Source organism: Ranitomeya variabilis, chromosome 7 (assembly GCF_051348905.1).
Source record: "Ranitomeya variabilis isolate aRanVar5 chromosome 7, aRanVar5.hap1, whole genome shotgun sequence".
Lineage (NCBI taxonomy): Eukaryota > Metazoa > Chordata > Amphibia > Anura > Dendrobatidae > Ranitomeya > Ranitomeya variabilis.
The window spans coordinates 230,150,024-230,177,761 of record NC_135238.1 but is presented as its reverse complement, the minus strand read 5'-3'; the positions used below and the strand labels follow the sequence as shown (position 1 = coordinate 230,177,761).

The 27,738-nt window shown below is 46.0% G+C and overlaps 1 protein-coding gene across 1 annotated transcript in view; it reads left to right on the top strand.

Moving 5' to 3' along the window:
• Positions 1 to 8,152, top strand: part of LOC143784615 (unconventional myosin-X-like) — a 98,855-nt gene extending 90,703 nt beyond the window's left edge. Inside the window, exons 33-41 of the mRNA XM_077273078.1 lie at positions 15 to 172; positions 415 to 538; positions 1,108 to 1,405; positions 1,772 to 1,979; positions 3,513 to 3,649; positions 4,587 to 4,716; positions 5,368 to 5,820; positions 6,772 to 6,963; positions 7,236 to 8,152. Of these exons, the coding sequence (XP_077129193.1) occupies positions 15 to 172; positions 415 to 538; positions 1,108 to 1,405; positions 1,772 to 1,979; positions 3,513 to 3,649; positions 4,587 to 4,716; positions 5,368 to 5,820; positions 6,772 to 6,963; positions 7,236 to 7,349 (1,814 nt within the window). The 3' untranslated portion in view covers positions 7,350 to 8,152. The remainder of the gene's footprint in view (positions 1 to 14; positions 173 to 414; positions 539 to 1,107; positions 1,406 to 1,771; positions 1,980 to 3,512; positions 3,650 to 4,586; positions 4,717 to 5,367; positions 5,821 to 6,771; positions 6,964 to 7,235) is intronic.
• The last annotated feature ends 19,586 nt before the right edge of the window (positions 8,153 to 27,738 follow it).

The following is a 27,738-nucleotide window of genomic DNA, read 5'->3' as shown; positions in this document are numbered from 1 at the left end:
ACTTCTATCTGCAGGATATTGGAACATCGTCGTGTACGGGAGGAAGCATTCCTACAGGCTGTACACAAAGCTGCTCAATGAGGCCATGAGGTGGGCCAACGCCATCCAGGGAGTGATAGACAGCAAAGCCCCCATAGAGACCCCCACCCAGCAACTCATCCGGGACATCAAGGTGAGTGCACGAGATCCCGTAATGACTTGATCAGCAGAATAGTGAGTGCAGCTCTGTGGTATAATACAGGATGTTTCGCTGGTGTCGTTTTTTTTTTTTTTTTTATTGTTGGCTGATTCCTTTTGAATCCTTTATTTAGTGATAATCTTACAATCCCTTCTTCTGTGATTGTTATACTGCCACCCAGTGGTGACATTTAGGTACTGCATATGTCATGCTAATTGCTCTTCCCTCTCTATCAGGAGAACAGCCTGAACAGTGAAGCTGTTGAACAGACTTACAGGAGAAACCCGATATTGCGATACACTCAGCATCCCCTGCACTCGCCACTTCTGCCGCTGCCTTACGGGGACGTCAACCTCAACTGTAAGTATAGTCCGTCCGCCGCACATTAGGGAGACGCGGCGATGAGGCGATGAGCCGTCCTCTCTGCTCTACTATACAGCAGATAACCGGCTTCCCTAACAAATAGGACTTCATGGAGGCTCAAAGGGAAACTTTAATTAATGGGGCCTATAGGAGGATGTGTGTGACGTGCGCTGTGAGTATTTGGCAAGAAAATACTAATGAGCGCAGTGTGAAGAGATTATTATTATTATTATTATTATTATTATTAATGGCCCTCTGTTATTCCTCCTGGAAATTCTTACCTTTACAAGTGGCTGTTCCCTTTCACCTTGTCATTAGGCCTGGTCTCTCCACAGTCTGGGGGTCTCATCGGAGCTGATACTCCTTTTTGACAAGGAATTGGTGACCCCCATTTGGAAATTTAGATCTGCATATCCAGGAGCAATAACACAGGAAAGGCCCAATAGAATTGTAAGAAGAGGCGCTCTATATCGCCACCCTTGTCTGTGGGTTTCATCTGGTACTGCAGCTCAGCCCCCCAGTCCACTGCCCCCCGTAGGTTGAGCATTGTCATCACTTTCTTACAGTGCAGAAGGAGAAGGGTTACACCACGCTGCAGGACGAGGCTGTGAGGATCTTCAACTCCCTCCAGGAGATCGAGACCGTCCCGGACCCGGTGCCCATCATCCAGGGCGTCCTGCAGACCTGCCAGGACCTGAAACCCTTACGGGATGAGGTTTACTGTCAGCTGATCAAACAGACCAATCACGTCCCGCAGCCAAGCAGCCCGGGCAACCTGCGCCACTGGCAGCTGCTCTCCAGCATGAGCTGCACCTTCCTGCCCGGCCGAGACATCCTGCGCTACCTCAGATTCCACCTCAAGAGGTAAAGCTGCAGCGTTCATGCTCCATTATACCTGCACTACATGGAGAAAAGTATGTGCCCCCCCCCCTCCAGGACGCAGACAGAAGTGCGATCCGTCACTGCACAGAACACGTCTCCTCCAGAGTCCAGTGGTTACGGCTTTACACCACTCCATCCGACGCTCCGCATTGTGCTTGGTGATGTACGGCTGCATGGCCAGTGCTGGATGTGTTAAAACGTGAGAACTGCAGTGAAGGAAAACTGGAGTGCAATGATTAATGAAGCAATACTTTTCTCCATCTAGAGCGTATCTTACTTTTGCTCAGTGGACATAGATGGAGTTTGTGTTTCCTTGTCGGACCCTTGTGACCCGCTGTCCTCTTGCAGGGTGCGGGACAGCTTTACTGGCTCGGAGGTGGAACAGTTCGCTCATTTCATTGCTGATGCTCTGAAGAAAACGAAATGTAGAGAGCTGGTCCCGTCACAAGAGGAGATCTCTGCGCTGCTGTCACGTAGCAACATGAACACAACGGTCTTCTGTCATGGCGGCGGCTCCTGCCAGATCAGTATTAATTCTCACACCACAGCAGGAGAGGTAATGATGGGGTGAAGGGACTGCTGCATTGTGTATAATGGGTGAATGAAATGCGGCCCACTATATACAGATCATACAGCCACCACTAGGGGGAGCTCACTACATACAGATTTATACAGCCACCACTAGGGGGAGCTCACTACATACAGATTTATACAGCCATCACTAGAGGGAGATCACTACATACAGATTTATACAGCCATCACTAGAGGGAGATCACTACATACAGATTTATACAGCCACCACTAGGGGGAGCTCACTACATACAGATTTCTACAGCCACCACTAGAGGGAGCTCACTACATACAGCTTTATACAGTCACCACTAGGAGGAGCTCACTACATACAGATTTATACAGTCATCACTAGAGGGAGATCACTACATACAGATTTATACAGCCACCACTAGAGGGAGATCACTACATACAGATTTATACAGTCACCACTAGAGGGAGCTCACTACATACAGATTTATACAGTCACCACTAGGGGGAGCTCACTACATACAGATTTCTACAGCCACCACTAGAGGGAGCTCACTACATACAGCTTTATACAGTCACCACTAGGAGGAGCTCACTACATACAGATTTATACAGTCATCACTAGAGGGAGATCACTACATACAGATTTATACAGCCACCACTAGGGGGAGCTCACTACATACAGATTTCTACAGCCACCACTAGGGGAAGCTCACTACATACAGCTTTATACAGTCACCACTAGGAGGAGCTCACTACATACAGATTTATACAGTCATCACTAGAGGGAGATCACTACATACAGATTTATACAGTCACCACTAGAGGGAGATCACTACATACAGATTTATACAGTCACCACTAGAGGGAGATCACTACATACAGATTTATACAGTCACCACTAGGGGGAGCTCACTACATACAGATTTCTACAGCCACCACTAGAGGGAGCTCACTACATACAGCTTTATACAGTCACCACTAGGAGGAGCTCACTACATACAGATTTATACAGTCATCACTAGAGGGAGATCACTACATACAGATTTATACAGTCATCACTAGAGGGAGATCACTACATACAGATTTATACAGTCACCACTAGGAGGAGCTCACTACATACAGATTTATACAGCCATCACTAGAGGGAGATCACTACATACAGATTTATACAGTCACTACTAGGGGGAGATCACTACATACAGATTATACAGCCACCACTAGGGGGAGCTCACTACATACAGATTTATACAGCCACCACTAGAAGGAGCTCACTACATACAGATTTATTCAGCCACCACTAGGGGGAGCTCACTACATACACATATATATACAGCCACCACTAGAAGGAGTTCACTACATACAGATTTATTCAGCTACCACTAGGGGGAGCTCACTACATACAGATTTATACAGCCATCACTAGGGGGAGCTCACTACATACAGATTTATACACCTGCCAGTAGAGGAGCAGATTTAATTTCCATGTTAATTCCATCTTTGTCCCTTTAAACCTAAGTGATTATTGTGGGGATTTATATTATTGCAGGTGGTGGAAAAATTAATCCGTGGCCTGTCTATGGATGATAGCCGTAACATGTTCGCCCTTTTTGAACGTAACAAACAAACAGACCGGGCGGTGGAGAGTCGGGTTATTGTCGCAGACGTGCTTGCAAAGTTTGAGAGGTTAGATTTTTTTTTTTTTATGAATGGTGACTCCAGTTTAGTAACTGTTTACATGGGACTGCAGCTGTGCCCCCTCCAACTGGTATAACAATTATCAGTGGTTTTACATGAGAGGAGCAGCTGTTCATTCTTCGTACATTAAGATTATTTTACAAGCCCTGATGAAAAGTCTGCACAACTTTAAAATGTTAATCACCAATACAAGCTCTACATATAAACTGGGGAGTGATTGGGAATTTTAACTCTGAAGCCCACAGAAATCTGAATACCGCTCCAAAGATTGACGCGTACTTATGATATACTAGAGTTTAAAGGGAACCTGTCACCCCCCTCAGGCGTTTGTAACTAAAAGAGCCACCTTGTGCAGCACAATTGCTGCATTCTGACAAGGTGGCTCTTTTAGTTATGATGCCTGCACACGCTGAAATAAACGTTTATAAAATGTGCCCCCTCTTACCCTGAAACCGTCCCGGGGGCGGGACTCTCCTTCCTAATCAGACGCAGCACAGCTGTTACTCCGGGCCTGTGCGCGCCGTGCGCTGCCGCCTCTTGCTGCATTTACGTCCCCGGCGCCTGCGCTGTAAGTAAGAAAGGTGGCGCAACTGAAAACGCCCGGAAAAAAACTTAATGCGCCGGGGACGATAATGCAGCAAGAGGAGGCGGCGCGCACAGGCATGGAGTAACAGCTGTGCTGCGTCTGATTAGGCGGGAAAGACCCGCCTCCGGGAACATTTCAGGGTAAGAGGGGGCACATAGTGAGTGCAGCTCTGGGGTATAATACAGGATGTAACTCAGGATCAGTACAGTAATGTATGTACACAGTGACTGCACCAGCAGAATAGTGAGTGCAGCTCTGGAGTATAATACAAATGATAAACCCACATCCCTTGTTATTGTGTATTCACTTGCTGTTCTTTGCTGCCTTCTCTCTTCTCAGACTCGCCAGCACAGAGGAGGAGGAGGAGGAGAATTCGGGGCAGTGGACTTTGTATTTCAAACTCTACTGCTTCCTGGATGTGCAGAGCGTTCCTAAGGAGGGTGTTGAATTTGCCTTCATGTTTGAGCAGGTCGGTCTTATTTAATAGATAATTTAAGCAATAAAACACTGTGGAGCATTTCATCTTGCTGAGAGATCTGTCGTATAGTGAAAAGATATTACAGAAATTCCCATTTCTTCTTACTGACATATTGCAATCTGGAGAATGACAGATTTTTACAACATTTGATGGTGTACTACAACCTCATCTGTTATTATTTATGAAATCTGAAATGCTTTGAACCATCTAATTAAAGATCTAAACTGATCAAAAACTCAGTGTCTTTATAATTCATCTATTATGGGGGCAGATGCTCATCTTTCTGATACAGCGCTCCAAATCCCCTGCAAAGACGTAGAGTAAATGACAAAATCCTGTCTGTCTGCGTTCACCACTAGAGGGAGCTCACTGAAGACAGATTTTGTGCTGAGTTTAGTGGGAGATGTTTTACAATGTGTGAGCTCCCCCTAGTGGAATGTTCTTTACAGCCAGGTTTAAAAGATTGTGAAACATTGAAACAAATGGGGAAAAAAAACTTTTTTAATTTAATACTAATCCTGAACATTCATAAGTCATGGTAGTTTGGGTCTGTTCTCTAGCATAAAGCAATGACAGACTATTATATACCTATCCACATGCTGCTTCTCTGATATGACTTATGGTTACATTTTTTTTTTTTAGGCTCATGAAAGTCTTACAAGCGGCCACTTCCCAGCCCCCGAAGACACGTTACAGCACTTGGCTGCCTTAAGATTGCAATATCAACATGGAGACTTTGCCAAAGTTTCATGGTCGCTGGAAACTGTTTATCCTGTTCAGCGGCTAAAAAATAAGATTCTTCAAGCCACCAAAACCAGCAGTGGCTCCTCCGGGCAGACCCTGGAGAGGAGGAGGACCAGCTTCCTGGAAGGGACCTTGAAACGTAGCTTCAAAGTGGGCTCCATGAAGAAGCAGAAGATGGAGGAAGAACAGATGATGGAGATGTGGGTAAAGGAGGAACTGTCAGCAGCTCGTACAAGTATAGCCGAGAAATGGAGCCGCCTCTATGGGATGTCCCAGCACCAAGCCATGGTCAATTACATGGCGATTGTCATTGAGTGGCCGGGATACGGATCCACGCTCTTTGATGTTGAGGTAAGAGATCCCTACAGAAAACATAGAATATAACAACTATAATACTGCCCCCTATGTACAAGAATATAACTACTATAATACTGCCCCCTATGTACAAGAATATAACTACTATAATACTGCCCCTATGTACAAGAATATAACTACTATAATACCGCCCCTATGTACAAGAATATAACTACTATAATACTGCCCCCTATGTACAAGAATATAACTACTATAATACTGCCCCTATATACAAGAATATAACTACTATAATACTGCCCCTATGTACAAGAATATAACTACTATAATACTGCCCCTATGTACAAGAATATAACTACTATAATACTGCCCCCTATGTACAAGAATATAACTACTATAATACTGCCCCTATGTACAAGAATATAACTACTATAATACTGCCCCCTATGTACAAGAATATAACTACTATAATACTGCCCCCTATGTACAAGAATGTAAATACTATAATACTGTTCCTATGTACAAGAATATAACTACTATAATACTGCTCCTATGTACAAGAATATAACTACTATAATACTGCTCCTATGTACAAGAATATAACTACTATAATGCTGCCACTATGTACAAGAATATAACTACTATAATATTGCTCCTATGTACAAGAATATAACTACTATAATACTGCTCCTATGTACAAGAATATAACTACTATAATACTGCCACTATGTACAAGAATATAACTACTATAATATTGCTCCTATGTACAAGAATATAACTACTATAATACTGCCCCTATGTACAAGAATATAACTACTATAATACTGCCCCTATGTACAAGAATATAACTACTATAATACTGCTCCTATGTACAAGAATATAACTACTATAATACTGCCCCTATGTACAGGAATATAACTACTATAATACTGCCCCTATACACAAGAATATAACTGCTATAATACTGGCCCTTCTGTCCTTGTTTTTCAGTATAAAGAAGGAGGATTTCCTAATGATTTGTGGCTTGGGGTCAGTGCAGAAAATGTGTCAGTTTACAAACGAGGAGAACCAAAGCCGCTGGAGACGTTTCAGTATGAACACATCATTTTCTTCGGAGCTCCGCAGCCCAACACCTTCAAGATTACAGTAGACGACCGAGAAATGTTCTTTGAAACCACCCAGGTCAGAGTCATCACAGATACAAGCATTGTCCTTCGTGTCATGAAAGAACTTTATTAGAAAAGTAAAGCCAAGTATGAATGCGCAGTATAGTGCTAGCAGTATAGAGGAGTCGCCATAGTATAGTAGTATTACTTTTTGTTCTCTCTCTCTTTGCTCCTTCTGGGGACTTTGATAGAGAGGAAACTGTGTAAGACTTGGCTTTTTTGTTTGCATTAGTCCCTAATCCATGCGCATAATAAAACTCCGTCCTTGTCTTGTCCTTATTCCTCCAGGTCGGAGAGATCACAAAGATCATGAGAGCCTATATCAACATGATCGTCAAGAAGCGCTGCAGCGTCAAGTCAGTAACTAGCCAAGACAGTCAATTCAACAGCTGGGCCAGGTGACCAAGAGGCGCGCCCCCTAGTGGTGGGGTTCTCGGACATCTCCTCCCCCCATGAAGGTCCATTTGTATATGGAGACTTTTTAGTTGACGTGACGTCATCTGCACATAACACGGGAACAATACGAGCGGTTCTGATCAACGTCGTAAACTGGAAGATGACAACAAGGAGCCCGAACCCTCGGAAGAACCACTGAACTGAACTTTTTGTACTTTTGCATCCAGACTGGGATGATCCGTCACGACCTCCTTGCACCTCAGACTGGAGCTTTGGATCATCCAGGTCCAATTTTATTTCTGCAAAACTTAATGTGAAAAAAAATCTTAGAAACATTCACTTTTTCTATAAATAAATCTGTCTTCCTGCTGAGGATTGTGCCGCCTCGGCCCCAGTTGAATCTTCTGAATCCTTCTCAGGGATTTTCAAGATTTCCAGTGGGTGCATTTCTCATGGCCGGAGACGTTGATGGGGGCCCGGGCCCTCTGACTGTATTTATATTCCCCCAGTGTGGATGATCCTGGTGGGATAGGGACCTTCCCCACGGTCCAATGTTGGGTCATATGTAACATTGGGTGGCAGGGGCACCCTCAGGTAAGACCCTCCTTATCAGGAGGGCTCATAATGTGCCTGCGACCCCCGTCCATCCTTGTATTATACTTTCTGGATTAATTGTGCTAGACCATAGAATACTAATCCCATGGAATCAAATCCGGCATCTGTGATCTCCTGACAATCGGGCACAACAATCAGAGCTGCCACATCATCGCCAGGGTCCTGCGTCTTACAGAAGAAACCCTTTTTTTTTTTTTTTTCTTTTTTTTTTTAAAAAGTCTTTTAATTGACCCTTAAGCTATTTCTAAAACTATAAAAACATGGCTGCTTGCTTCCACAAAACACAGTGCCACACCTGTCTGCAGGTTGTGTCTGGTACTACAGGTATGAGCTGCAATACCGGACACAAATTATGCACACCTTCCACTCTTGCGGAAAGAAAGCAGACATATTTTTCTAATTCTAGACAACCCCTTAAAATTTATTCAAAAGGGGAAATGTTATTTTTAATGTGTTAATCAGGACTGTAATATCAGAACAGTGGGAGTCTAAATTCTGGCACCCCCACCTCCGATAGGCTAACTGAAGGAATAATGGTGCTCATTGACTTTCTATTGATGGCTCCTAGAGGACCCCTTTAAGGCTGATGTTCCTGGCCCCCATAGATGGTGGCAGTGCCAATCCCAACTCCCATCACTGAGATGAATGCAGGATGCAGAGAACCAAACTGGGGGAAGTTTCTCAATGTTTTTTATTTTGCTGCTTTGCGAGTGGAGGCCGTGGTGTTGTCTGCCGACCTCCGCGGCCTCCGTGTTGGGCCGTGTTCCTGGGCTGCTGCAGGCGGTGGTGCCCGGGGCTGAATGTATCTAGCTGACGATAGATGGAGGAACTGACTGTTACCGCATTTACATTATATTGCTAATAAATTATTGAGTTTAAACACCTCTCCGGGTATCTGTGTCATCTGAGGATCGCCTGTACGGAACGTCTTTATCTCTACAAAGTGGAGCCACCTTCAGGTTAGTAAAACAAGGTGTTGAGAAAGGGCCTTTAACCGACCCAAGGACATGGCTTTTGCAATTTTTTTTTTTCCTTTATGATGTCTGTGTTCTCGCCGGCTGATTTAAAATTGCTGGCAAAGAATGGCTCACGGGAATAAAAGAAAGGAATGAAAAAAAACAAACATGAAACTGACGCACCATTCTGCCACTGCTGACTTATTGGGGTATCGGTCTAGCGATGGAGACATCTCAACCACACTCGCCAACATCTTTCCTTTTGGGAGGGTGGAGTTCAGCTGGCCAGATGATTGCCTTACCTGGCTTGTGGCTTGCAGTAACAGACTTCTGGGTTGTGACCTCGCAGGCGGAGCTTTCATGCTCCTATTTGCACAAGCCGCAGTATCTGCAGTGAAAGATGGCATCCTTTGAGTCCTCATAAACCGAAGCCACTAATCTGTAGCTTTTACCCCCCCTCCACCCAATATCTGGCTGCTTCCACACTAAGTGCCTACGGAACTCATCATACTTGGTCCAAACTGTACCACCGCCGTATGATTTATTAGGTTCAGGGTGATGCAGTCCCATAATACAACCCAACACCGCGAAGGGTTGGATCCAATTACCAATAGTCCTGGCCACCTTAGACTGCCTGTCAAAAGTTCTGTCCTTATTTGGTTTCCGCTCTTTAGCAATCCTATGCTGGTCGATAGAGATGAAAGACCAAATATCTGCGTATTGGTTAGACCAGTTTTTGTTTTGTCTCATCATCTAAGTGAGGTCCTAGAGGGCTGATACCGCAGGTTGGACAGATTTGGACGAGGGTTTCAACACTTCTAATTTTAACAGCAAAGCCCTAATGGCCACAATTTAAACTCCCCACCTGACGGAGCTTGCGACAACCCTTGCTGCAAATTCGAGCTTAATTTGCCCAGTGGCACTACCGACCAGCCGAAAGTGAAGGTTCTTGCCTCGTACGCCGGCTTCACCTACCCGAACTGCAGGAACTGTCAAACGATGACAATGGCGAACGTCAAAGGGATGATCTGGAGCGGTGCGTCCTCCGGCGGCACAGGGATGATTTGGAGGAATGTCTGTGCCGCCTGTGTCCAGCAATTCTGCACCCACGCCCAGCGGAGCTTTGGGAACTGGACCGTGACCGTGAAGGAGCCCACCTGCACGACACTGCGCCAGTAGCGACTGTACATGGAAATCTTTCTACTAGTGAGCTGTTAAGAGGCATCAATGAAACACTTCTCAGCTTCATCACTAACCGGGGGTTGCGTGAGCGATGCTGTAACCCCTTCACTAACCTGTGTAGCAGAAGGGGTTAAAGCTTCCTCAGCATATGAAGTGCTCCACTAATTGCCCATGACTACTGTCACATCAGCACCACACACAGTGGACAGCGCTGCATAAAATGGCGCCGGGAAAAGGGTGCATGGCTACACTATGGGCGCAAAGCCGTTCTGAGGAGGCTTCAGACACTGTCTGCGCCAACCGGCTCCTGCTCACCTCATCTAGAAAAAAAAACACAAAAATTGAGTTTGGATTAAGTTGGTATTAGTGGTGAGCGAATATACTCGTTGCTCTGGTTTTCCCGAGCACGCTCGGGTGATCTCCCAGTATTTGTTAGTGTTCGGAGATTAGGTTTTCATTGCCGCAGCTGAATGGTTTACAGCTACTAGACAGCTTGATTACATGTGGGGATTCCCTAGCAACCAGGCAACCCCCACATGTACTCAGGCTGGCTAATAACTGTAAATCATTCAGCTGAGGAGATGAAAACTTAATCTCCGAACACTAACAAATACTCGAAGATCACCCAGGCGTGCTCGGGAAAACCTGCGCCAACGAGTATACTCGCTCATCACTAGTTGGTATACATGCAGCACATAAACGCATGTTCACATTGACCATAAAGCATACAAAATCTACAAGAAACAAAATGAGCAAAAACCCTGCTGTAACTTAATAAGTAAAAAACAAAAGTGCATTTAAATAACTCAGGGTTCTTAGTAATACTGTTTTTGATCCAAAAATAGCATCAAAGCCATCCCACTTCGACAAGGTGATCCTGACCGGGACCGTCCTACGCTGTCCAATATTAAAAATCTTACCGTGTGTCAGAGTTGACCTAAGTGTGTGAAAAAGGGCAGACAAGGGTCCCAATTTATGGACACCAGTCTGGGGAAGCCTTTAAAATGTACTTTTCAGCTCAGGAGAGGGAGGCCACACCCTGGCTTGCACAAAATGCAAAAATACAAAGAAAAAAACAACTCCCAAAAATGGTGGGATGGCTTTTATGCTATGTTTGATAAAAACAAAACAGTATTACCAAGAACCCCGAGTTATTTAAATGCACTTTTGCATTTTACTTATTTAGTTACTGCAGGATTTTTACTCATTTTGTTTCTTGTAGATTTTGTATGCTTTATGGCCAATGTGAACATGCGTTTACGTTCTTCAGTTTTCTCCACTGATTGGGATGCCGTACTTTTGTCTGCTCTTATTCACACACTGAGGTCAACTCTGACACATGGTAAGTGAGTGGGAACAGAAGCTCGCCCACAACTGTATCGCTTGGGTATCTTATCTAAGGTCTGAAATTCCTAGTCGACTTCCACTGATGGGGACCGGGAAGCAGCAGGTGTATAACTCCCCATCACCCACAGCATGAAACAAACTAAACTGCCTAGAAGCCGAGTAATGTCTTGTCACAGCCCTGCCACCAAGTCCCAGTACCAGGGACAAGGTTACCGCTGGAGATATGCCCCTGGTTTTAGCCAAGTTGACCTTGTGTATTTACAGTAATGAAACAGTGGATCAGAACATTTTTTTATTAATTAACCAGTTGACAGAAATTGTGACTGAGGCAGTGTCTTACTGAGCAGGTTCATACCCAACAATGGCTGACAATTTTCTTGCTCTACAGAAACCGCTGCCCATTTGATATCTAATGCTTAGCAGGGGGCAAGGGAACATCAGTTGGTGGGTCTGCCTTATCTGATATTTTCATATCACGGCAGTGCAACATTGGCTTTTTACCCAGGCCAAGCTGGAAGGACCAGATGTATATTTTTTCATGAGGTTGCAGAGTCCCAGCAACAGTCTCCTCAATTTCAGTGGCTTCATTCCATGTTTCTTTTTTAGTGTTGACACCGGATCCACCATATTCAGCAGTCAGGGAGAACTGACACTTGGCAATTAAACTTGTCAGACCACCGATTTCTGCCGAGACACTAGCAGACACCTTCCAGTTATGTTCTATACTAGACATCATCTCCTTTTCATATCCGATTTTCTTGGTGACGCTCTTCTTCCACTCAATAGGAGTCTCTGAATCATTGCTGATGGTCTTGATGTGCGACACCCACCAGGGCCGTGGGGTATTTGGAACCGGGTCGGACAGTTCTTTGGGGAAGTCCTGGGGTTGTGACCCGACTCCATGGCCCTGGGAGTGCAATAAAAAAGCAAGGGGGAAAGTTTATAGGGGATTGATTCGTGACGCGCACCTGTGGTGTTCGGCAGTGGATGGCCGATGCTGCTTAAGAGGACCGATGGTGATGCAGCTGGGATAGTTCTGCTCCCCACAGGTGGAGTGGGGCCCCAGGGCTACCGGTACTGTTATAAGGGTTCGTGGACATTGAGGTGCAGGACTGAGGGTGTGAGAAATGACTGGAGGACACAAGGGCTGTAGTTTTCTTTACCTTTACTTGATAGCTGAAGGTGCAGTCCAGGGCACAGGTAACAGATGGTAATGGAGATCCTGGCAGACTGGAAGCAATTTAGGATCCACCTAGCCAGGTAGGTTCGGAAGTCTTCCTACTGCACTGTCCTGTTGGGTCCTTGCTGCTTTAAGGTCTGCTCAAGTTCCTCTCACTGTCTGACAGTTAGGATCAAACATCACCCGCATGGCAGGCCGCTTGAGCCTATTACAGGTGCTGCTCCTTCCTCTGGTATGCTGCTGTGCCGATGGGAGTTAGATGGGCCAGGAGACCTGCAGTCTCCTGCCCTCCGGATTTAGCTGCCGGGACTTCAGTCCCCGTGCAACCATGGACTCCGATGTCCGGTTTCTAGCGCTCAGCTCTGGGGTGAGCTTGGTTACAGCTCCATTCCCCAGGTTCTCCTCGACTTCTCTCCTCTCACTCTGTCCTACAGACTGACTAATTCCGCCTCCAGGCCAGAACTTATAGGATAGCTCCCCTAAAACCAGGTGTTAGAGCTCCCCCTTCTGGTAGGGAGTGTTGGATGCTGGTGTTACCTGGTAAGGGGACCCCTCTTTGCTTCCAGGTATGACATCACCCCCTGTGATGGAGGCAATGCCACTGTGGCAAACCAGACTCCTGGAGTGCCACAAATGAATGACCATTCACCATAAGCAGACCCCTTGGAAACACCTAAGCCCCCTGGAAGGAAGGGGATGAAGCTGGGATGGAAGGAGAAGGTCTGAGTTGTCATCGGTGTTGAAGTTAGTGCTTCTTCAGTACTGGATCCCCCACTTATGAGGCTTCACAAAGTAATAGTAATCAGCAATACCAAAATAGTAAAGTCCATTCCTAAAGTTGGGGTGCAGAGGAAATTCTGTGCCGTCTGTATCCTCACACATGTTCCTGGTTTTACGGTAGACGCCTTGGTCCTGATAGACGATATAGAAGTAATCAAAAGCCGACAGGTAGTGGTCTCCTCCTTGGCAGTTGGGGTGTAGGGGGTAGATGATGGCATCTGCACCTGTGGTCAGGTTTGTCACACGATGATATTGATCTCCTTTGATTATATAGAACAAGTCATCTTTATGAGCCAAGTAATGATCTTCTCCTCTACAAGAAGGATGCAAGCTGAAGACCTCCAGATCTTCTCCACGGTGGAAGTTGGTCGATCTCATGTAGCAACCAAGATGTGAACGGGCAATGTAATAATATTTGTTCACACCAAAGAAATCCACCCCCTTGGCCAGTTCTTGGGGACAAATTTTTCCACTCATGATTGTGATCCTGAAAAAAAAAAATTGTAAAAGTAGTTAGTCTGCATGGAAAATAATAAGCTTTTAATAAGCCTTCAGTATGTCAGTAATTTTAACAAGTTGAAACTTTAAGATTGCTCAAGTTTACTAGTTCTGACAATATGCATATATAAACACAGGAATAACCCTTTCATTAAGTCTTTGTCTCTGGAAAAGCCCTGAGGTGGCATCAATACCACCACCGCCAGAACTATAGATCATTAATTACACCACATGTTCTTCCCTTTTCTGCTGCTCACATCTGCATCTTGCAGCTGCTTCTAATACAAAGCTTCCTCTGCTCCCAATACAATGGGATTTTTATTTGTCGGATCTGCAATTACAGACAAAAATCCATCTTTGATCTCATCCAGAGCTTTTAAGTGACCAGCTCCAGAACCCTAGAAAGGTTGTGGTTTTCACAATGACCACTGCGGCTTTTGTAGACCTAATCTAAAGTTCTGCTTCAATAACCTGCAGGCACCATATGTAATAGCGTAGAAACTAGGAGAGTCACTTGCAGAGAAGGATCTGGGTGTACTTATAGATCAGATTCAGCTGCTTTGCAACTTCACTATTGTCACAATACCCAAATTGTACTGTGCTGCGATGTAGCAGTAACAACCATCTTTGGATGCGGCCTTCCACCCAATTCAGATACATCGGCTCCGCATCACTCATGATTGTTTTTTGGGCACAGTAGCCAGGCATCAGACACCTGGGTGTAGAAGGACAATATCACAAATCTATATCTGATGCTACCTAGGCTTGTGGGCCCAGAAGTCAACCATGAGTGATACCGTGCCTAAGGTTCTGATCTTGCAGGGTTACTCAGAGGCAGCGGATTTTTGGGACAGGGGAAAGTGTGATTTCATTTATTTTGATAGATAGATCAGGTAGGGAAGATATGCGAGATGGAGGAAAGATAATTAGTTCAGATTTGTCCACATTGAGCTTGAGGAAGCGAGAGGAGAAGGAGGAGGATATGGCTGATAGACACTCTGGGATTCTGGAGAGCAGTGAGGTGACATCTGGGCCAGAGAGGTAGATCTGAGTGTCATCAGCATATAGCTGGTACTGGAAGCCATAGGACTTTATGAGTTGTCCCAGGCCAAGTGTATAGATTGAGAAAAGTAAGGGCCCAAGGACAGAGCCTTGAGGAACACCAACAGAGAGGGGGTGAGATGAAGAGGTAGTATGGGAGTAGGAAACGCTAAGGCTGTGTGCACATGATGCGGAATTACTGCGGATCCGCAGCGGATTTTTCTGCGCAGAAACGCTGCAGTTCCGCACAGTGATTTACAGTACAATGTAAATCAAGTGAAAAAAAAGCTGTGCTAATGGTGCGGAAAAATCCTCATGAAAACCGCTGCGGAACAAATGAAGTAGCATGCTACTTCTTTTGTGCGGAACTGCAGCGTTTCTGACCCCTTCCATAATAGAAATCCGCAGGAGTAAAAAACGCACAAAAACCCGCATCAAAACCGCACAAAATCCGCACCTGAGTTTTCTGCCAGGAGATGCGGATTTTGTACAGAAAATTCTGCACCCCAATCCGCAACGTGTGCACATAGCCTAAATGTGCGGTTGGTAAGTGTAAAAGGAACAGGGTTTTCCTCCACAAAAAATTAAACCTTATGGTTATCAAAGAGGGGAACTCTCCTTACAACTCTATTGAGGTCCGATATCAACTATTAACGCCAAAATTGACTACTAATAATTAATATCCACTTAATACCACAACGTTATCGTTACCTTATACTAAATACTAACTGAGACAAAACAGTGTAACAATAAAGGGTATTTATTACACACTCACACAAGTCTACATACATATATATTTATACCCAAGCTGGCGACTATAAGATAAATTATATATATATATATATATATATATATATATATATATATATATATATATATATATACACACACGGATATCACAACTCTGATATAGTAATATCACTACAGTTTACCGTGATATCCCAACAGTATCACACAGTAATAACCCACAATAACCAGTAATATCACAATATAAAAAAACACAATTGACTGCACGATTACTCAAATCACACATGCAATATCAGCCCTCCCACCTATGGCTAGCTAACCCTAATAAATAGTACTGGGCCTATTAAGAAAAGGGGATACACAGTATACTTAAAGGGAACCTGTCACCTGAATTTGGCGGGACCAGTTTTGGGTCATATGGGCGGGGTTTTCGGGTGTTTGATTCACCCTTTCCTTACCCGCTGGCTGCATGCTGGCCGCAATATTGGATTGAAGTGCATTCTCTGTCCTCCGCAGTACACGCCTGCACAAGGCAATATTGTCTTGCGCAGGCGTGTACTCCGGAGGACAGAGAATGAACTTCAATCCAATATTGCCGCCAGCATGCAGCCAGCAAGTAAGGAAAGGGTGAATCAAACACCCGAAAACCCCGCCCATATGACCCAAAAATGGTCCCGCCAAATTCAGGTGACAGGTTCCCTTTAAGCCATGTGGATCCATCATCATTCCAGGCAATGCAGGTACAGCAAAAGAGACAGAGCACATGTGTCTTGTGCCTTTTATGTCCAGCTAGAAGAGGTGTGTCCAGCCCCAGGTGTGTGGGGATGAGGTCACAAGTCTATTGTCCACTGGCCTAAGTCCTAAATGAAGCCTAATATGCTAGCTCATGGCAGCTTTGTTTTACAGCAGGCTGCAGGGGGGCTTTGCTCCATGTGGTATACATGTGGGGGATATACCCAAAACATGCACTAAACACATCTCTATGTAAAGATATACATTTTGGGTGCACTTCCCTTCTACATTCCCCCTGTTGTCGAGAACACAACAATGAAATTTGAGGGACATTTTGTGCTGGGATTTATTTGCCTACTCAACCTCATTTATAACTAGTGACAGTTCAGGATGGAATGAAGCATAATTCTGCACTTAGGTACCTAGACATCATCCACAAGGCCATCAGCTCTTCCCTGCCATTCACCGTAACCTACATCTCTATCCACAGAGTACACCTTCTTATTCTTTCTTGGAGTCTTATTGCAGTCTTCAGTCTCTGTTCTGGTCTTTAATTGTCAATCTTCAGGTATCGGCCCATCCCAAAGCCATCTTTCTCCAGTTGTGACTGGTCAGACTTTGGAACGGCTTCACCCTCACAGGCCATAGTCAGTCAACATCATCCTGTGTGCACCCATCACCTTGCCAGACTTCACGTTACTCTCCTATAGCTTGATTCAGCAGGATTTTGAGTATGTCTGGCATGATGAGACTGCTGGATGTCACAGGTTTTTTTTTTTCTCTCTGGGCCTCGTGGACTCAGGCACTGGAAACGACTCGACTCTGGCACTGGAAACGACTCGACTCAGGCACTGGAAACTACTTTTATCAGAAATGCATCAGACACGACTCCCATCAGGCACTTCTCCTGTAAACTTGCGTTGATGAGATTCCTCCATAGATAGATGCGGGAAAAAACACCCTCTATTTCTAACTGACATTCAATCCATCCCTTACGAACTTCACCATTGCTAGGGTTAAAGTGGCAAATAACTTAGAAGCTGAGATGACCTGTCCCTAGAGAACCTTACTCTTTTCCCCATTCACACAAAACACATACTACAATTCCATAATGCATATAGAGACTTAAGCTAAAATAGCATGGCTGCTACTGATCCATAATGCACATGATGATCATTGATCCACGTACAGTTGAGGTTATCTACTAGCCGTAAATGCATGAACACCTTCACATATATATATTAGATTCGGGGTAAAGGACTGGATTTTTCTTATGTCCTTAACCTCCTTCACCGGCTGAGTTAATGGTGCTCAGCCTGACTTCCGTGCAGTTGGGTGTCCAGTCTTTTGGTCCTCCTGCAGATCATAAACAGTCCAATATATATAAAATAATGACCAGGAGGAAAATGACAGGACGAAGTGGCGTTGGGTTTTATTACAGTCTCCTCCTCATGGCTGAAATCTGAGAGGAGATTTTTCAGCTCGGCACCAAACGTAAGAGGGGTGTTCTGGAGTCTCTCAGGGGCATCTGGGCAAAGGTCAAGACTTCTTCTCTGGAGTGATAGGTGCTCTTCTATATAGATACCTAAAATGGGACAAAAGGAACAATACGCTCTGGGAGATCTCCCAGTGGAGTTAATAAACATCCTTATTTGATGCTTCCCTGTCCCCTCAAACTCACTCATCCTTTATAGTTTTACTTCAGGGTGACCTTCCCCTGTTGACCTTTCTTGAGCTGCCCAGAAATTAGCTAATGCCTCAACTCTCCTGAACCCCACAAAATTAATGCTATTTTCTTTTAGTATGATCCTAGTCAATTGCTTCTGTTTCCTATACAGACACCCCTACCAGTTTTCCACAATTCAAAAGAGTAACATACAACTCTCGCAGCTACTTAACACCCTAGGAAAACTAAACGTTAAACTAAGGTACACTGACTCTAGTTGTATCCTGCATCAGGTCTTAAACAAAACCATGTTATCCATCCAAACTTCAAGGTCAGCACACAGTATAACATGACACTCCCTCGTGTACGTCCGTTATCTGTCCATGCTTCTCTGCCTGTCTTAGGGTACCGTTACACAAAACGATTTACCAACGATCACGACCAGCGATACGACCTGGCCGTGATCGTTGGCAAGTCGTTGTGTGGTCGCTGGGGAGCTGTCACACAGACAGCTCTCCAGCGACCAACGATGCCGAAGTCCCCGGGTAACCAGGGTAAACATCGGGTTACTAAGCACAGGGCCGCGCTTAGTAACCCGATGTTTACCCTGGTTACCATCGTAAATGTAAAAAAAACCAATCCGTACATACTCACATTCCGGTGTCCGTCAGGTCCCTAGCCGTCTGCTTCCCGCACTGACTGACTGCCGGCCGTAAAGTGAAAGCAGAGCACAGCGGTGACGTCACCGCTGTGCTCTGCTTTTACTTTCCGGCCGGCAGTCAGTCAGTGTGGGAAGCAGACGGCTAGGGACCTGACGGACACCAGAATGTGAGTATGTACGTTTTTTTTTTTTTTACATTTACGATGGTAACCAGGGTAAACATCAGGTTACTAAGCGCGGCCCTTTATCCAATCTAAGATGCACAGGAAAACAGGAAAACAAACAAAGTCAATTTTACAGCTGAACTTCAAAGCTTAGGCTACTTTCACACTAGCGTTTTTTTCAATACGTCGCAATGCGTCGTTTTGGCCAAAAAACGCATCCTGCAAAAGTGCTTGCAGGATGCGTTTTTTTCCCATTGACTAACATTAGCGATGCATTTGCGGCGCATTGACACACATTGCAACCGTCGTGCGACGGTTGCGCCGTTTTGTGGCGGACCGTCGGCTGCAAAAAACGCTACATGTAACGTTTTTTGCTGCCGACGGTCCGCTTTTTCCGACCGCGCATGCGCAGCCGGAACTCCGCCCGCACCTCCCCGCACTTCCCCGCACCTCACAATGGGGCAGCAGATGCGCTGGAAAAATGCATCCGCTGCCCCCGTTGTGCGGCGCAGAGAACGCTAGCGTCGGTAACCTCGGCCCGACACACAGCGACGGGACGGGCCCGACGCTAGTGTGAAAGTAGCCTTAGGTGAACACACACCTCCCTACCTATCTTAGGGTACCATCACACAGTGCAATTTTGATCGCTACGACGGTACGATTCGTGACGTTCTAGCGATATCGTTACGATATCGCAGTGTCTGACACGCAGCAGCGATCAGGGATCCTGCTGAGAATCGTACGTCGTAGCAGATCGTTTGGAACTTTCTTTCGTCGCTTGATCACCCGCTGACATCGCTGGATCGTTGTGTGTGGCAGCGATCCAGCGATGCGTTCGCTGGTAACCAGGGTAAACATCGGGTAACTAAGCGCAGGGCCGCGCTTAGTAACCCGATGTTTACCGTGGTTACCAGCGTAAAAGTAAAAAAAAACAAACCGTACATGCTCACCATCTGATGTCCGTCCGGTCCCTTGCCGTCCGCTTCCCGCTCTGACTGTCTGCCGGCCGGAAAGTGAGAGCAGATCACAGCGGTGACGTCACCGCTGCACTCTGCTCTCACTGTACGGCCGGATCTGTCAGAGCGGGAAGCGGACGGCAAGGGACCGGACGGACATCAGATGGTGAGCATGTACGGTTTGTTTTTTTTTACTTTTACGCTGGTAACCACGGTAAACATCGGGTTACTAAGCGCGGCCCTGCGCTTAGTTACCCGATGTTTACCCTGGTTACCCGGGGACTTCGGCATCGCTCCAGCGCCGTGATTGCAAAGTGTGACCGCAGTCTACGACGCTGGAGCGATAATCATACGATCGCTGCGACGTCACGGATCGTGTTGTCGTAGCGATCAAAATTGCACTGTGTGACGGTACCCTATGTTCAAGCAACAAATCAGAGCACCCATGGATGTGACTATTATCCAGCGATCTGTGTTACTCTTATCATTATGCATTCTATGGAAAACTGGAGCTAAAAAAAAAACAAGTACCAGTAAATAAACCTCATTTAGGGTGCTGTCACACTAGCGTCATACGACGCACGTCGCAATGCGTCGTTTTGGAGAAAAAACGCATCCTGCAAAATTGCCTGCAGGATGCGTTTTTTCTCCATACACTTGCATTAGCGACGGATTGCCACACGTTGCATCTGTCGTGTGACGGATGCGTCGTGTTGTGGCGGACCGACGGCACAAAAAAAAGTGACATGTAACGTTTTTTTGTGCGTCATGTCCGCCATTTCCGACCTCGCATGCGCGGCCGGAACTCCGCCCCCGCCTCCCCAGACATCACAATGGGGCAGCGGATATGTTGTAAAACTGCATCTGCTGCCCCCGTTGTGTTTTTTTTTTCACAGTATGCGTCGGTACGTCGGCATGTCGAATTGCGAAGTGCGTCGTACGACGCTGGTGTGAAAGTAGTCTTACTTAACAGGGGGTCTCATAGAAAGCAGCAAACCACAAATCCTGTTATCATTGCAATCACAATGAACCTCAGATAAGGCCCTTCTGCCTCCTGTCTGGTCCTCACTGGTCTAACAATACATTTCACTTTACAAAAGAGCAAACTTAGCAAATAGAAGAAGAGTAAACTTCGTTTGAAACTTTCTTTCGTCGTCAAGTGTCCCGCTGTGGCGGCATGATCGCATCGAGTAACAAAGGTTGTATACGATGTGCGCACAGTAACCAACGGCTTCTACATCGCAAATACGTCATGAAATTATCGCTCCAGCGCCGTGCATTGCGAAGTGTGACCGCTGTCTACGACGCTGGAGCGATATTGGAGCGACGCTGGAGCGTCACGGATCGTGCCGTCGTAGCGACCAAAGTGCCACTGTGAGACGGTACCCTAAAAGAAACTAAAACAAAACAGACAATCAGAAAGACCAGAGGCCAGACTGAAACTATGAAAACTGAGTTTACATCAAGGCCTCACTAGCCTCTCTGGTTGTAATCGGCCATTTTGAGGAGTCTGCACATGGCTGGGCACAGACTGAGAGAAAATGCCATTATGTCTGTGAAAATGCCTGTACTCCCTGACAATATTGCTAGGCCCCTCACAATTGCTTGTGCAGTAACAGTTCCTTGCAATATGTCCAAAGTGACCACATTTAAAACATTTCACAGAATAATATTTACTCTCCTTCATTGTACCCGGCCACTTGCAGTACCTGGCAATATGGCCAGAGCCAGCACAGGCATAACATCTAACACATGCCATGCCTGATTTAGGGGCCCGGACTCAGGGCCGTATTTAGGGTTTCTGCTGCCCTAGGCACTTAGTGCTGCCTCCCCTTTGGTGAGTATGACACTATCGGCAGTGACTTTACCAAGAATCACTGATGTGAAAGTCGCCTTTTGCAGCAGATCTGTCAGTTTTTCAGCATCTGCCGTGTAACGGATCACTTACAGCAACACTGCGTTTGGCCTCATTCATTCCCTATGGGATTTGCGGCACTTGCCGTGATCTGGCAAATGCGGTACCATACCTCCCAACTTTTGAAGGGAAGGAGGTATAAAGTGTGTGGCGCGCTATGCGCGCCGCGGCAAATTTTAGGCCACGCCTCTGACCACACCCATTTCACAACTAGTCACACCCATATCCACGTCCCAACCACAGCCATTTAGCACTGCTGATCACACTGTTTTATATACAATAATTATAAACGAAACAATATGGCCACAGTGCTCCATACTGTATAATGGCCACACATGATGCTCCATACTGTATAATGACCACACATGATGCTCCATACTGTATAATGGCCACACATGATGCTCCATACTGTATAATGGCCACAAATGATGCTCAATACTGTATAATGGCCACACGTGATGCTCCATACTGTATATTGGCCACACATGATGCTCCATACTGTATAACGGCCACACATGATGCTCCATACTGTATAATGACCACACATGATGCTCCATGCTGTATAACGGCCACACATGATGCTCAATACTGTATAACGGCCACACATGATGCTCCATACTGTATAATGGCTGCACATGATGCTCCATACTGTATAATGACCCCCCCTCCTGTATGCATGGCTCATATTCCCCCCTGTATGTATGGCTCATATTCCCCCCCCCCGTATGCATGGCTCATATTCCCCCCCCTGTATGCATGGCTCATACTCCCCCCCCCCTGTATGCATGGCTCATACTCCCCCCCCCCTGTATGCATGGCTCATATTCACCCCCCCCTGTATGCATGGCTCATCTCTCCACCCCCCCCCCTGTATGCATGGCTGATGGCTCATATTCCCCCGTATGCATGGCTCATAATCCCCCCCCCCCTGTATGTATGGCTGATGGCTCATATGCCCCCGTATGCATGGCTCATAATTCCCCCTCCCCGTATGTATGGCTGATGGCTCATATTCCCCTGTATGCATGGCTCATAATCCCCCCCCTGTATGCATGGCTGATGGCTCATATTCCCCTGTATGCATGGCTCATAATTCCCCCCCCCCTGTATGTATGGCTGATGGCTCATATTCCCCTGTATGCATGGCTCATAATTCCCCCCCCCGTATGCATGGCTGATGGCTCATATTCCCCTGTATGCATGGCTCATAATCCCCCCCCTGTATGCATGGCTGATGGCTCATATTCCCCTGTATGCATGGCTCATAATTCCCCCCCCCTGTATGCATGGCTGATGGCTCATAATTCCCCCCCCTGTATGCATGGCTGATGGCTCATATTCCCCTGTATGCATGGCTCATAATTCCGCCCCCCATATGCATGGCTGATGGCTCATACTCCCCGGTATGCATGGCTCATCTCTCCACCCCCTCCCTCGCTCCTTCTCCCATTTTGCACGGCTCGGGCGGCTTACCTTCCTCCTTCATCCCCCCACCCCCCGTCCCCCATACTCACCTGTCAGCTGTCCCACACACCGCGCGGCTGCGCCGACATCCTCTTTCTGGCTCTGTCCCGCCGCAGCGCCTTCTTCCTGAGTGAGCGGTCATGTGGTACCGCTGATTAAGGTCATGAATATGCGCATATTCATGACCTTAATGAGCGGTACCACGTGACCGCTCACTCAGGATGCGCTACAGACGCTGAGACCAGGCATCGCTGGAGCAGGGTGAGTATCGTCTTCAAGGAGGGTGGGTGGGACTCGGAGGCGGGCGGGGGCGGGGCGGTCGGTCGCGTTTGTCACCCGGGACTTAAAAAAAAAAATTAAATCTTGCTCAGGTGCCGCCCCCCGCAATGTCGCTGCCCTAGGCACGTGCCCTCGAGTGCCTAGTGGCAAATATGGCCCTGCCTGGACAGAACATATTTCCTTCTGTCTGGAACTTTTAAACTCTTCCATTACTAAGGATGCACTCTTAACAATGTCACGTTTGAACTTTCTTTGTAATTTAGACAGCACATATCTGTCATTACTTTTCGTTATTGGATCAAAATTTGATAAAATATTTGATCAGGTTAGCTAACATTTGTAGTCGTTTACTTGATTTATTCAAGACCGACAGTCTCTCTATGCACATGCTGTAATGCCTACATGCTTGTTCCAATAGGGCAGACCACAGCATTTCGGCAGATTTGGGTACAGTGGGGGTTAGGCTAGTTTCACACTAGCGTTTACCTGATCTGCGTCGGGCTGCGGACTTCCTCCGTGAATCCCCGCCCCCCACCGCACCTCCGCCGCTAGCTCCGCCTACTTCTGCATGCGGCCTGTGTACCTATATTTAACATTAGGTACGCAGGTCTTGCGGCTGTATGCGGAGGCTGCCGCATGCGTCATTTTGACGCTGCGGATACAAAAAAATAAAAAAATGCTACAGGCTGCGTCCTACGCTGGTCGCCACAGCGTCAAAACGCCGCATGCGGCAGCCTCCGCATACAGCGGCACGACCTGCGTACCTAATGTTAAATATAGGTACACAGGCCGCATGCCGGCCGCATGCAGAAGTAGGCGGAGCTAGCGGCGGAGGGCGGGGCTTCACGGAGGAAGTCCGCAGCCCTCCGCAGCTGCTCCATACGCAAGTGTGAAACCGGCCTTACTGGGTGAAATTTACTGTGCTTTGCTAATCTTTTAAGGGTTGATAAGTCCATACTCACTCTTCCTGAAGCCATCTTGGTCGCGCTCCTTGTCCCTTCTCTGCTGCTTGAAAAAGGTCCTTTTACCTCTGGAACACCTTTTCCTGACCAGCTGGACTTTACCTTGAGAACGACTATGACTCTTTGGAAGATTGGACTGGTAAAGATCACCCCAAACTCTCAAAAATTACCAAGCAAAGGAAAAAGAAAAAACGTTAAAAATCAGAAGACTGGGTTCTCTGTTAATGATTTTGTTCCATGTATAGCTCGTATTGAAAATCTGCGTCACCCGTCTGAACTATCAGCGCTCTGAACGCACAGAATTACACAACAGTTCACCCTGTATCAATGCAATCTGTCCACGTCCCTCCGGCCTGATCAGTTCACAGACGATGACCAGAAATTCATACAGCAAAACATGGAAAACAAAATCTAAACAGTGGGCCTGTAGCTCGCCATTGTAAAAGGGTGGGGGGTTGTACCCTAAAAATATTAAACCTTATGGTTATCAAAGAGGGGAACTCTCCTTACACCTCTATTGAGGTCCGATATCAACTATTAACACCAAAATTGACTACTAACAATTAATATTCACTTAATACCACAAACTTATCTTTACCTTATACTATATACTAACTGAGACAAAACAGTGTAACAATAAAGGGTATTTATTACACACACACACACAAGTCTGCAGTCTATAACATACATATATATTTATACCCAAGCTGGCGACTATAAATATATATATATATATATATATATATATATACAAATATACAGAAGCCAGATTGTTGGTTGTCGAAGAGAGAGATGCAAAGTGAGAGGAAAGATCAGAATGGACGTGCTGCTCAAGGAGTTCATCTTATAAGAAGATACGAACACCATCAAGATAATAAAGCCGTGTCCACACTGCAATGTTTAATGACCGCTGTCCGGCAGCACGCTTGTTAGTTGCCAGGCTGCCATTGTTCTCCATGGCACAGGTCCTGTTTATACAGGTTCGGCTCGGTTCACCTGTCGAGCAACCATTTTTTTTTGTTCATCAGCAGCGTGATCATCATGACAAGGTCATTCCTAGGAACAATTGTACCCTAAAATTATGTGGAACAAATTTCAGCAGCATTTTAAATTGTAGGCCATGTTCACATTGTGTTTTTTTCAGCATGTAAAACCTGCTCTTGGCAGTAAAAAAGCTGCTGATGTGTAATTTGTGGGGGGTTTGCACTCATTGCTGTATGATAAATAAAAAAAAAAGCAAAAACAGAGAATTAACATGCTGCAGTTTTATAAAAAGATGCACTTGTATTTTAATTCTGTGAGAAAAAAAATGCACATTGCATTTCTGAAATCTCAGGTTTTGCTCATACCGAGAATCAGCATTAAATTTGTATTAGGCCGGTTTCACACGTCAGTGGCTCCGGTACGTGAGGTGACAGTTTCCTCACGTACCGGAGACACTGACTCACGTAGACACATTAAAATAAATGTGTCTCTGCACATGTCAGCGTGTTTTCACGGACCGTGTGTCCGTTTGAAAAACATGGAGACATGTCAGTGTTTGTGGTTGTTCCTTCCCGGAGAAAAGCCTGGCTATTCATTGCTTGCGTTGAGAAACACGTGATGGTGTCTCCGCAGCTTACTTTACATGCGTTTGCATATTTCCCATAAGGGATGGGGGCAGTGTTCTGGATCACTGCGTTGAGAAACACGTGATGGTGTCTCCGCAGTGTTGGATGTTTTGGTCTCCCCGAGGTCATTCATCTGTTCCTTCATAGCCTTTCACCAGGCACTGCTCCTAATAGCCAGTTTCCTACTCCACACTGATAAGGGGCAAAACCCCCGAAACAGCTGTTTGTGGATGGATACCATGCTTGGCATAGGTGGTCTTCCTTTATTGGATATTCTCCTTTATTGGATGCTGCCCTTCCCGTGGTTGTTCCTTCCCGGAGAAAGGCCTGGCTATTCATTGCTTGCGTTGAAAAACACGTGATGGTGTCTCCGCAGCTTACTTTACAAGTGTTTGTAGGAGCGCACGGATCACAAGGACCCATTAAAGTCAATGGGTCCGTATAAACACGTACCGCACACGGATGCTGTCCGTGTGCCGACTGAGGACCACACGGACCATGCAGGAGACAGCGCTAGAGTTAAGAGCTGTCCTCCCTGCGTGTGGTGCTGAAGCCGGCATTCATTCCTTCTTCCCAGCAGCGTTCCCTGGAGAGAAGGAATGAAAAATCAAGGGTTTTTTTTGTGTGTGTGTTTAAAATAAAGTTCCTGGTCACCTCCCGCCTCCCTCCCCCTGTGCGCCCGCCTGCTGGCATTAAAATACTCACCCAGCTCCCGCGATGCTTCCTCTCAGCGCCGCAGCTTGTCCTGTGTGAGCGGTCACGTGGTGCCGCTCATTACAGGGATGAATATGCGACTCCACCTCCCATAGGGCGAATGTTACCGCCAGATCAGTTTGTTTCCCATAGACTTGTATTAGTGCCGGATTGCGACGGATGACATTGCGTTTCGTTCGTTTTTCGCCGGATCCGGAAAATCTGCCGTTTCCGGTTTCTGGAAAAACGTCCATAGCAACGTTTTTGGTCTCCGGCGAAAAAGTGGTCTTGGTGGCTCTTCCTATCAGATGTTAGGGAAATCAGGGGCGGAGACATTTGTTATATGCAAAAGTGCCATCTGCAGAAAACGATAAGACCCTGTGCACACGATCAGTATTTGGTCAGTATTTTACATCAGTATTTGCAGTGGGTGATAAATACAGAAGCGGTGACGAGTTTCTGTTATACTTTTTCTCTGATTGTTCCTCTCTTGATTTTGATTTACAAATATTGATATAAAATACTGACCAAATACTGATAGTGTGAACGCGGCCCCAGTTCCTCCTCTCCTTTGACCATGAACGATAACTTTTTTCTTTTTCTCCTTACACAGCCATATGAGGACTTAATTTTCCATGGGACGAGCTGTACTTTAGAATTCATTCTACCAAACTATGTACTGTAAAACGAGGAAACAATTTCAAATTTGGTAAAATTGCACAAAAAAAACACAATTTCTCCATTGGATTCAGGGTTTTGTTTTTATAGGGCGCATTATGTAGTAAAAATGTCCTGGTAATAGGATACTTCGGATCAGTATGATTATCGCAATATCGAACTTGTAAATTTAAGTTGTTTTTTTTTTTTTTATTTAAGCGTTGTAAAAAAGAGTTTGAAAACAAGAATTTTTTATGTCCCGCAAAAAAAACCCCGAATCCCTCACACAG